The sequence below is a fragment of the Bacillus rossius genome, chromosome 14 (assembly GCF_032445375.1).
Source record: "Bacillus rossius redtenbacheri isolate Brsri chromosome 14, Brsri_v3, whole genome shotgun sequence".
In the NCBI taxonomy this organism is placed as follows: domain Eukaryota; kingdom Metazoa; phylum Arthropoda; class Insecta; order Phasmatodea; family Bacillidae; genus Bacillus; species Bacillus rossius.
The window spans coordinates 43,252,635-43,265,520 of record NC_086341.1 but is presented as its reverse complement, the minus strand read 5'-3'; the positions used below and the strand labels follow the sequence as shown (position 1 = coordinate 43,265,520).

The window sequence follows — 12,886 nt, the reverse complement described above, 5'->3', positions numbered from 1 at the left end:
CGGTCTCCTGGCATGTAAATAATGCCTTGTGTAATAACAATTTTTTGAGGGGTGTGGGGTGTATATTTGCTTAGTTAAACTGTCGTTGTTTTTTGATGGATAAAAGTATTAATTCTGAGTCGTTGAAGGCAACAAGGGCGTTCCAGAGGTAATCCATCAGCCCAATCCTAGTAAAGACTCTAGTGTTGTCCGCTCGTTTTGCAGTATGGTTTCTGGTACCATACAATCTACACAAAATTTAAATATTATGTGTTTTAATATGTTGCCTTTGTAAAAATAAGTACATTATGTGGGCGAGTATGTATTTCATCTCAGTGCATGCATGCGTATGCATGTGTGTGTAAGTGTGTGCATGTGTGTGCATGTGTGTGGTAGGATGGTTAAGTCTAACATGTAAATAAAACCTGTATGAGATAATATAATTTTTAATTTCTAGATGCAGTAACAGCATCCTAGGATGAAATTTCTACCGTAAGGTTTAAGGGAAGCAAATTTTTTTGGTCTTGTAGAATTTTAGCATGATGGTGAAGCAGCATCATTGTATGAGGGGAAGAGAGGGAGATGTTTTATTTGACCAATGAAAAGAGAGCTTAAGGAAAGTCTCCTTAAATGGTTGTGAAACGGGGTGGTTCCTGGAACATCAGCAAAATGTGTCATACTATGGATGTTCAACTGATTGTTCGCAATGAAATGCTAAAAAATTTTAAACGAATGTTGGTCATAACTAATGTAGAATAAATTTTTAATGTTATAGTTTTGTAATGTGTTCTTACTTTTAATAAATGTATTAAACTTACCCTATTTATTTTTATTTATTTCCTTACATATCTATAATGAATATTTAGCTGTATGTTCCTCGAACGCAGCTTGAGTGCTTCGTAATGACACTTTAACGAGTCTATTGCCGTAGGCCATGACTGCTACCTGAGCGCCTCATGGCGCCACAAAGTCGGGCGACTAATGGATCTGTTGTGACATGCATGGTCAAGTCTATTGTTCGGGTCCCCTCGGCACTGCGAGACGACATTCCTGAGTGATGAGTCACGATGCATGCAGTGCCTCGCGACCTAATCTCTAATCACCTAGGCTATTAGTGGTTTTACCCGAGAGTGGTTTCCTATGTTAAGTTATTACCTACATTTCTACCTCCCACCCCTCACATACCTGCTACGACCTGCGCATGAGTCATGCTGGGTTTTTCCGAAGACAATGGTACTTCCCCTCCACATACTACATTCCTATTGGTAGGTTCGGTAAAAATACTATGTTCCTAATTGTTTTTTTCCAAGAACAAGCAGGTCCGCGGCTATAAAAGGCCGGGATTAGCTGTCGGAGCTTCATTGTGTTCTTGGAGTTTGAGAGAGCTAGTTCGTGTGTGTTTCGCTGCTACCACGATTTCTACCACCAACGCTACTTCGTGTTCTACAACTCCACTTCATTATTTTCTGAGGTATGCTACATGTTTCGTTAACATTGAATGTTTCTCAGCTTTTTCGTAGGTTATCAGCTAGCTAGTTTTTTCTCTGTACACTTATGTGTGGGTAGCCAGGAATTGTTTAGCTTAAACTTTTAACAGTACTTTAAATATTGTAGCATTTTTGGGTTGTGCATTAGAGTAGTTTTGAGGTTATGTAATCAATCATTTTTAGTTAACATTGAATACTTTTTCAGCTTTAACTTTTATCAGTACTTTAAAAATTCTACCATTTTTAGGATTGTACATGAAGGAGCAGCTTTGAGATTATGTTTGTAACTTTTTTATTTAGTAACATTGCTAACACTTTAGGTTAGTAGCTTGAGGTCTAGAGTTTTGAGGTTATGTTTGCAACTTTTTTTATTTAGTAACATTGCTATCAGTTTAGGTTAGTAAGCTTGAGGGCTAGAGTTTTGAGGTTATGTTTGTTTTTATGTAACATCTAGCTACATTGTATTCTTAATTCTTTTTTTATAGTTCTCCGTACGTCGAGCTTCCTTCGCGTGTTCCGTACGTTGAGACCAGTCTACCGATTGTCGTGATGGCGTCTACCGTCCAGAAATGCCGTTTCTGCTCTGCTACATTCACGGCAGGCAACAACCGCTACCGGCACGAGCGTCAGTGCGCTGAGAACCAGCATCGTAACCACCAGCAGTGCCACCTATGTGGAAAGATGGTCGCACGCAGCGATAAGATGCAGCAGCACCTTGCATCATGTACTGGAGCTGTCGCCACGACATCAGGCACCCGGTGTAGCTTCTGCTACAAGGCCTTCGCCCGTGCTGATGTCGCCAGACTACATGAGAAGTCGGCTTGCGGTCTTAACCCAAACCACATAGTGAATTCCTGCGAGAACTGCGCTAAGGAGTTCGCCAGGGCTGATAAGTTAAAAGCCCACATCAAGATATGCAAGGGGCCTGCTCCACCTCCGACAAAGAAGCAGAGGATGGTAGCAGTTAAGCCTGCAGTTACGCCCAAGCCTTCGACCAGCCGAACAAAGGTGGTGACTGGGGCTGGTTTGGCCAATTTCCATGGCTTCATCATCGCTGAAGTAGGATTCAAGGGCAACTTGAAGACGTATGTGGCAGAAAACACGTCAAGTACTGCCAAGGATATCTGCTCGTATCTGAACTCCATCAAGGCAAAAATAATGAGCCAACTTGTAGAGGAGATAGAGGAGAACGGTCCACTCAAATTCAACATCGTGCTTGAGTGTGATTACGAAAAACCTGTGGATGTCAGCGAAGACAAGAGAGCATTCAAAACCATTAATGTGCCCCTCTACGCAGTTCATGAGGTGGAGGAAGCAGTAACTGAATCCATCTCTAAGATCTGCAAGGAGGAGGAAGACTACATGGGGAAAGGGTCCGGATGGACTTTGTCGGCCGTTAAGCAACTTCAACTTCGCATAAACAAGCTCGATCCACTCCGTGCCAGCTCCTACATCGAACTGCCTACCACCATCGAGTCAAGACATGCGGTGATAAATCCACAAAACTTCGAAGACCACATGTGTTTTAAGTGGTCTATTCTTGTGAAGTACGTGGAAGGAGAGCATCCAGAGCGTGTCAACCAGCGATACCATGACTTGGAAGAGAAATTCAACTTCACGAACATCGAGTTTCCTACTCCAATCAGACAAATACCGCTGTTCGAAAAACAGAACCCTGGAGTCTCCATCAACATCTACAGCATCGACAAGAATCTGAATGTTGTACCTGCACGAGTCGCTCCTGAAGAAAAAGAACATCATTTCGACCTTCTGCTCTTGGTCAATGACAATTCATCCCATTTCACCTACATTAAAAAATTTTCTGCCCTTGTTCGGTCCCAAATAACTACACATCATGATGCTATTCATGTTTGCAAAAGATGCTTCAAGCATTATGATGATCGGGATAGGGTTAGCGGGCTCACTGGTTTTCAGTGTTTGGAAAAACACCGTGAGCTCTGCAAACAGCATGCTTCTGTTCGGATGGAGATGCCTCAGCTTGATGAAAATGGCCAGCCTCCTGTTCTGCAGTTCAAAAACTTCCACCATGCTGATAAGATGCCCATCGTGGTTTATTGCGACTTTGAAGCAATTCTGGAGAAAATCCATATGTGTCACCCGAATCCTGATGAAGCATACACGCTGCAGTACCAAAAGCATAAAGCATACAGCTACTGCATTTATGTGAAAGCAGATAATACAGTCATTCCAGCACACCTCACTTCAGCACTTCCATCAGAGCCTGAATTGTATCGCGGTTGTGACGCAGAAGATAAATTCATTTCTCGCATTGTGGAGATTGGTCATGATGTACAAAAAATATTTTTTACATCTGTTCCTATGACTCTGCTCACACATGCACAGAACACTGCTTTTCTGCAAGCAGGTGTGTGTTGCTACTGTGGAGGAAAGTTCGGAAGAACTGCAATGAAAGTTCGTGATCACAATCACTTTACCGGTGAATATCTGGGACCTGCATGTAATGACTGCAACCTTCTCAGGCGCAGACCAAAGAAGTTAATTGTGTTCTTCCACAACCTGGCGTACGACCAGAACTTCATTATCAGGAAGTTGGGGTACGACAGTAAAGACATCTTCATAATCCCGAATTCAGAGGAGAAGCTGATAACTTTTTCCAAGAAGTTGCATGATAAGTTCAGCATTCAGTTTGTCGATACGTTCCGTTTCATGAGTCGGGGTCTTGCTTCGCTCGCTGAGTTCTTGCCGGCAGACAAGTTTGTCAGTACTGCTGAGTTTTTCGCGCCTGATGAGTTGGAGTTGGTTACCCGCAAGGGTGTCTTCCCGTATGATTTTGTCGATTCTTTTGCTCGACTAGATGATACTAGTCTTCCACCTATCGGCGATTTCTACAATAGTCTGACTGATTCCATGATTTCAGAGATGGAGTACGCTCATGCAGTGAAAGTCTGGGATAAGTTTCAGTGTGCTACTTTGGGGGAGTACGCTGACTTGTACCTAAAGACGGATGTTCTGATTTTGGCGGACGTATTCGAGAATTTCCGTTCCATATGTTTGGAGACATATAGTTTAGATCCGTCTCACTATATTTCTTGTCCTGGATTCGCTTTCGATGCGATGCTTCGAACCACAGGTGTACAGCTAGAGCTTCTCACAGATTACGACATGTATATGTTTGTGGAGGCTGGTATTAGGGGAGGAGTAGCGCAAAGCATTAAACGTCATTGCGTAGCCAATAACTCCTACATACCTGAGACATATGATGCATCCAAGCCATCCACATTCCTGGAGTACATTGATGCAAATAATTTGTACGGGTGGGCGATGTCTCTGCCGCTTCCAATTCGGCATTTCCAATGGGCAGACACATCAATTGATGTCGTGTCTGTCCCAGATGATTCTCCTACAGGCTACATTATTGAGTGTGATGTGGAGTACCCTCCCGAGCTCCACGAAAGTCATAAAGACCTGCCATTTCTCCCCGTAAATCAGTGCCCGCCCGGCTCAAAGCAATCAAAGCTGATGACAACTCTTGAAAATAAAGAGCACTACATTGTCCACTACAAAAATCTACAGCAAGCAGTATCTCATGGGCTGAGAGTGACTAAGATACACCGAGTCCTACAGTTTGAGCAGTCGGCATGGTTGGAGCCCTATATTCGGCTGAATACCAACAAGCGGAAAGCAGCAGCCAACGAGTTCGAGAAGGAGTTCTTTAAGCTCGCTGTGAACTCGACATTTGGTAAACTGATGGAAAATAAAAGGCGGAGGCTCAAAATGGAGTTGGTGTGCTCCGAGAAGAGGTTCAAGAAGTTGGTGTGTCGTCCGTCCTTCAAGGACCGTACAATGTACGAACCGAATTTGTCTCTAGTCCACCTTAATCACGAGACCATCATTTTCGACAAGCCGATCTATGCCGGACTGGCCGTACTAGATCTTTCAAAGACTCTCATGTACGACTTCCACTACAATACCATGAAACCCCGTTACCATGACAATATTCACCTGATGTATATGGATACAGACAGTTTTGTGTATGAGATCCAGACAACAGACTTTTACTCAGACCTCAAAGCTGACCCTACACTGATGGCCAAATTCGACACCAGCTGCTACCCTTCCGACCACCCATGCTTCTCCCCCATCAACAAGAAAGTTGTCGGTAAATTCAAAGATGAATGTGGGGGAGAAGTGATGGAGGAGTTTGTAAGCCTACGGGCCAAACTCTACGCTTACAGGTGTGGTGGTAAGAGCGAGAAAAAGGCCAAGGGCATCCAGCGATGTGTGGTCAAAAAACACATAACATTCGACGACTACCTGGATGCCCTGCAAGACCACCGCACAATGAGGGCAGGCGTTAGAGCAATTCGCTCCCGTCAGCACATACTCTATACTGAGTACAGCAATAAGCTGGCCATAACGTGGGAGGACGACAAACGGCTGATCTGCGAAGATGGTATCCACACAGTCCCCCACGGATATGTATGAGGTGACGAATAATTTTTTTTCCTGTAAATAGTTTTTGATTTAAATAGTTTGGCAGTTTGGTAGTTGTTTCCATTTGTTGTATAGTTTTTTTGTTTTTTGTTTTATAGTTTTCATTTTGTTGTACAGTTTGTGTTTTTGCTGTATAGTTTCCATTTTTGTTGTAAAGTTTAAGTTTTTTGATGTATAGTTTCTGTTTTGCTCCATTTTTGTTGTGTAAAATATGTTCTTAATTTAATAAATACAATTTGACCTACATATTGTTTATTATTTTTAATATAGAACCTATATCCCACGAGGTACTGATACTTATAAATATCTTACAGAATGGTGAAATGTAATTATTCACAAACATTAAAATATCTGCTTCCATGCAGCTTTTAAACACGAGTACGCAAACACGGACTTGTTTAGGAATGTAATTATACACAGACATTAAAAATATCTGCTACCATGCAGCTTTTTAAATACGAGTACGCAAACAAGAGAAGAGAATATTACTTGTGAGTTAGAACTCTGAAAAATTTCTGGTCCGCTATGATGGGTTAATAATTTTTTTTTTTAAATTATCATTACTTTAACTAACGCATCCACAAAGATAGTATCGATAACATATATTTTAGTTAAAACCTATAAATGATAAGACTTTAAGAAAAAATGGTGGTTACAACAGCAAAATGACTGTGGATTTTGTGGTTTTCGTCTTTAAGGGTCATAATAATGCTGGTACGGGATAGGAAATCGACCTTACATACACTAATGTACTTTAGAAACCTACACCCGATGATTACATCCATCAGATGAAATCAAGATGGCGGTCTCTAATAAATAAGATGGCTGCCTCCGACAGACAACGATGGTATATATTTTTTATTTTGATAATAAATTTATTTTAAAGAATGCGGTGTAACGAAAAATTGTAACAGGGGTGAGTGGGGTGTTCGATAGCGATATCATTGTAACATAGGAGTGGGGTGCTAGATGGTATATACGTAATATAGAGGAATTGGGTGTTCGATGCGCAGGTATTTAATTAAAATTGTATTAAATAATATATTTTTAAATTTTATTTTAAAATTTTGATTATTTAATTTTTTATAAATTTTAATTTTTTTCCCATTAAAATCGGATAATACATAAAGATTTTCAAGATGGTGTACGAAACTCAAAATGGCGGAATGATCTAGAAAACAAAATGGCGGAATGTTCTAGAAAAACAAAATGGTCGTCGGGGTCAAAGGTCAAGGTCAAATACAAGATGGCCGCCGGAAGTGGCGTAATCCAAGATGGCCGCCGGAAGTGACGTATTACAAGATGGCCGCTGGAAGTGACGTATTCCAAGATGACCGCCGCGGATCCCCGGATCCCCCACCCCACACCCCTGTCCCAGGATGAACCAAATACACCTACTCGCGGACTACCGGATGACTTCGCTTCTCCTCGATTTTCGTAATAATGTTTCGAGTTGTCGTAGTTCTTACTCGAATATTTGGGCGAATGTCTGTCGTCCTTATAGCGCGGCGACCTGGGTGGCCGTCTCGGTGAGGTAGGTGGGGTTCTAGACTGTTCGCCCCTACCTTCTCGCCTAGGCGTTGAATCATAAATACTACCTCCGCGTCTGTATTCTCCGCGTTCCTCGCTGTTACGCCACGAGCGGTTGTGTTTTGAGCGTTCAAACTCGCGTGACTTCGAACCTCTATGGTAAACATCGTTGTTGTCACGGCCTGAATACCAAGTGTTTCGTCTATGGGCCGGCTTATTCTTGCCCCAAATTAGACTGTTCACGTGCGGCTGTTTACGTTGGTTATTGTCCGGGTAATTTTCATTACGCCGCTGATTCCAAGGCTGATACAACGGTGGTTGTCTGTTTACCGGTGATATTTCCGTTTCCTCTCGCTGGCTACTTCTACTTTGACGGTCGAGCCTGTCATATGCGAGTAGCTGTTCCCGGAAATCTGCTATCCCGTCAAAGCTTCTACCTGTCAGATGTAATTGGTAGCGCATCGGAAGTTGGCCTAGAATCATTGCCACGAATTCATCGTCGCTCATGACAACGTCTAGATAGCGGGTACGCTCGAACATGTCGCTTAAATGAGCCTCGAGTGTCTTGTTTTTCTTAGGATCATACTTTTCTCCGTGTAACTGAGCGCGTAAATTCCCCTGAATTTTTAAACTCCAGTGTTGTTGTAGGAAAGCTGCTTTAAACTGTCCAAATGATGAGATGGAAGTTTGGTGAACTTCCCACCAATAATATGCGGTACTTTTCAAGCAGTTGTTCAAACATCGCAATTTTTCTGTGTCCGAAAGATTGAATCTCTCCGCGTATTCTTCAAATAATTTTATAAATTTACGTGGATTTTCCGTGGATTTTGAGGAAAATACAGGCATTTCCTCTGACCAATGCCTAGCAGGGTGGTTTAAGGCTGCTGTATCCACTAGTATTACTTGTTGTCCGGCTGCAGTGTTGGTAATCACGTCTTGTGAACGGTAAGTCGGCGTAGCCTGGTGTGACGACGCGGACGGGTCTCGCTGCGCTGACGTCATCGTTTCCGCCGCAGACGCGTCGTTGTGTCAACGTTTATCGGTGTATGCGCTGCCGCTCCAGACAATGACAAATGCTGCACGCAGTTCTCGAGCTGGATCAATTTTCTATTCACGGTTCGAATGTCGTCTGCACTACTCGCTTCATGTCGTTGTAGCGCGGTATTTACATTTGCGAATTGTGTTTCGCTAAGCTGAACGTAATGGTTGAACTGTTCCTCTGCAGTACGTTTTGCGACCTCTATGCACGAAGTTTCCGTGTTGATTACGTGTTGTTGTAACTCGATTACTTGCGCATCAATTTCCTCAAATCTGTTCATTACCGTTTCGCGAATGTTATGAACTTCCTTCTGCGTGTCGCGAATTTGTGTCGCTAGTTGTCTGGTTACGTCACCAATTTTAGCTTCTACTTTATCTATCAATTCAAGATGTTGTAACCTGTTTTGTTCCGCCGCTTCGGACCTCTGTCTAGCCATCTCGTCAGATAATGTTTTTGCCTGTTCGAGTTTCTGTCTTGTCATTTCATTAGATATATGTTCGGTTACTTCTACACGCTGGGATTCTAACGCAGTATTAATTTGTATAGTAACCACATTCAATGCTCGCATTAAATCCTCCATGGAAATGTTATTCGTGTTTTCTTTAGCTGCCTGCATAACTGGTTCGGAAGCGTTACTTTCCTCTATGCTCGCGGGTTCGGGAGCAAAGCTAATTCCCTGACCTGCCTCAATGCTTAGTGTGGGTGTGTCCTCTTTGTTTTCGCTTTCCACAACGCCTAGTATTTCCTTCTGGCCCTCGACTGACGTTTCCTCCTTGTCGGAGCTGGTCTTTTTGTGCCTCAGGAAATACATACCTTCGTCGGCCATCTTGTTGTGGTTCCGACGTACTAGTATGCAAAGCTACAGCAAACTACACAATTTCACTTTGGTAGACGGTCCAGTGAGCGTAGACCCTCGTCGAAGCCCCTAAGTTGGCTCGCCACTGAAAGTAAACTGTTGGCCCCTAGTTGTGGCGACACTGAAACAACTAAATGCTTGCTACTACAGGCTCCTAGTTGTGGTAGCCACTGTAATAAACCTCCTTGCTATTGTATTGATGTGTTCTCATGGGGTTCTTGGCGCCTACCCTCGTTGCAGTAAATACCAGGACCGCTACTGCTGGATGGTCTGCCCAGACTGATAGTCCAGCTAGCACGTCACTGCCCTGGGTTACTGTATGGAGAGTAATTATAAAAAGTAAATTTAGTGGTGTTACGTGAATAGTGGAAATTTGCATATAAATGAAATAATAATAATTGAAAAACATATGATTTTAATGGTTCTTAAATATTGGTGTGAAGTTACGTTTAAAATGAGATTAATTGAGAAACAACCAAGGTGTCAAATCTAGGTGTCGGAAATTAGATGCAAATGAAGTCACTAGAACACGTGGAATATACTGCTGGGTCTAGCTTTACGTTGTCGGAGGCTTGAGGCTCTCTTCACAGGACCTCCAGGTGGTCTGCTGCTACACTGGAACTCTGGATGCTGTAATGCTGTAATTAGCGAACTACAGAGGTGCTGAGGTCGCCGGGTATCAGATGAAGACTCGACATCCCTCTCGTCCTGGAAAGTCTGGTCTAATTCTGGATTGGTCTCACCAATCTTCGTGGTCGAATCTCAGCTGGCGCTGCCCTCAGATGTCTGGAACCACTACGAGACGAAAACGGGACCGACGCGGAAGTTGGCACTCGTAGTCGCCGATACTCCCTATCTAGGATTTATTTAATCCAGATACAATTCTCTCAACTCGTAGAGAGGAGAATGCTAAGCAGGACACGATCGCGGATGACGCGAAATCTTCTATTTCTCGGGCGGCAACCAAGGCTTTGGTTCGCCCCAGCCCGAGAAACGTCTTCTTTCCGCAAGATGGCGATGGCGTCTCCCTTCTTACTCCTAATATCTATTTACTCGCCGTCCCTAGCAACCAAGGAGCTATCGATATCAGCAAATAAGCTGCATAGTGAAATAAAAACGTGGATGTTGGAGTGTAAAAGAATCGAACTAAGACCAAATGAATAAAGTTTCCAAGGAATAATTCTTAGAAGACCCTGAAGTTGAAAGTGTGTCATCTATGGTAATAAGATGTGTCATATTTGTTACGCCTTGGTTGTCCTCTTTACAATCAAAACAATTAAATACATAATATTCCTTCATGGAATATACAAGTAATATTACAATCATAATAAAAATAATAATATATAACTGTAAACAGTGGTACTGGTTACACCACACATTTATAAATAATACCTGGAAACCCCATTGTGAAACCACACAGTTAGTAAAGTAGGTATGCCTAAAAATCCCATGGTGAAACCACACAATTAGTAAAGTATTCCTGGAGACCCCCTAGTGAAACCACACATTTATGAAGCATGCCCGGCAAAACCTAGTGAAGCCACACTTTTATTAAATTATGCCTGGAAACCCCATTGTGAAACCACTCATCTATAAAGCATGCCTGGAAAGTGACTAATGTAAGTTTTTGGACATACGCCATGGCATATGTCCAAAAACTTACATCAAGTCATGCACTCCCATTGCACAAATCTTTCAAAGATAATGCCTGGAAAACCCTGGTGAAACCACACATTTAGTAAAGTATACCTGGATATCCCAATGTGAAACCACGCATTTAGTAAAGTATGCTTGGATATCCCAATGTGAAACCACGCATTTAGTAAAGTATGCCTGGATATCCCAATGTGAAACCACACGTTTATAAAGCATGTCTGGTAACTCCTAGTGAAACCACACTTTTATTAAATCATACCTGGAAACCTCATGGTGAAACCACACATCTATAAAGAATGTCTGGTAACCCTTAGAGAAACCACACATTTTGTAAAGCATGTCTAGTAACTCCTAGTGAAACCACACTTTTATTAAATAATACAAGGCAACCTCATGGTGAAACCACACATCTATAAAGCATGTCTGGTAACCCTTAGAGAAACCACACATTTTGTAAAGCATGTCTGGTAACTCCTAGTGAAACCACACTTTTATTAAATAATACAAGGCAACCTCATGGTGAAACCACACATCTATAAAGCATGCCCGAAAACCCATTGGTGAAACCACACATTTAGTAAAGTATACCTGGATATTCCAATGTGAAATCACACATTTCGTAAGGCATGCCTTGAAAGCCCTGGTGAAACCACACATTTAGTAAGGCATGCCTGGAAACCTCATGGTGAAACCACACATCTATAAAGCATGCCTGGAAAGCCCTGGTGAAACCACACATTGAGTAAAGCATGCCTGGAGACCCCCTAGTCAAACCACACTTTTATTAAATCATACCTGGCCACCTCATTGTGAAACCACACATTTATTAAATCATACCTGGCAACCCCAATTGTGAAACCACACAGTTAGTAAATCATGCCTGTTAACCCCATGGTGACACCACACATTTATAAAGCATGTCTGGCAACTCCATGGTGAAACCACACATTTAGGAAAGCATGCCCGGCAACCCCGTGTAACACGCGCCCCTCTCTCCCGGTGCCGCAGGAGCGCCGCACGCCGAGCATCAGCGACGACTACGCCAGCGACGTGAGCGTGCCCATGGAGCCGCTGCACAACGGGGTGCGGCTGGAGAACGGCTACTCCAGCGGCGGCGGCGGCGGGGGCGGCGGGGGGCGGCTGGACCCCAGGGGCGGCAGGGTCGTGGACAGCATCACCTACACGTGGCACGACATGAACGTGTTCACGGAGGGCGGGCAGCCGCGACGCCGCCGCCTGTTCCCCGGGGTCTCGCCCTCATCGCACGAGTCCCGCCACATGAAGCACATCATCAAGGGAGGTGGGTGCCTGTTCCGCAACTCTGGTTGGCTGTTGTGCAGCGACATGAGCTGTAGCCGCGCAAATGAAGGACATTGCCCGAGGGTTTGTTTTCTTGGAGCTTGAAAAGATTTTGCTGGGAAGAATAATAAAATTTTCATCTTGAAGTGAATAGTGTAAAAAAAAAAAAGAACTTTAACACATGAGTTAGGAATTAGTGTTGAAATTATTCACTGTGTATCTGGGGATTGAAATTAGGGATGTAATTTTTATTTTGACTAAGAGGAATAATTTCAACACGAAAAAGATTGCACGCATCCACTCCCTAGCCTTTTTGTTCCATGGGTCAAGGAAACGTACAAAATAAATTCTTTGATGTGGACTTTGTTGGTAAAGATAGGTTGTTCTTATTTTTTTTTGGAATGATATCAACTTATAAAAAGGAAAAAAAATCCATATGTCAAGATCTTCGAAATCTCTTGAATGTGATATTTGCCTTAATATTGCCAATTTTCCAATATTAAACGAAATTTATTTTTCTATAGGTTGAAGATATGCTATACTATTATGGGGTGGTAAAGTAAA

General features: G+C 42.9%; 1 protein-coding gene across 1 annotated transcript in view; it reads left to right on the top strand.

Annotated features, from left to right (window-relative positions):
• LOC134538831 (protein white-like) overlaps positions 1 to 12,886 on the top strand; it is a 180,313-nt gene that overhangs the window by 113,287 nt on the left and 54,140 nt on the right. Inside the window, exon 2 of the mRNA XM_063380353.1 lies at positions 12,032 to 12,323. Within this exon, the coding sequence (XP_063236423.1) occupies positions 12,032 to 12,323 (292 nt within the window). The remainder of the gene's footprint in view (positions 1 to 12,031; positions 12,324 to 12,886) is intronic.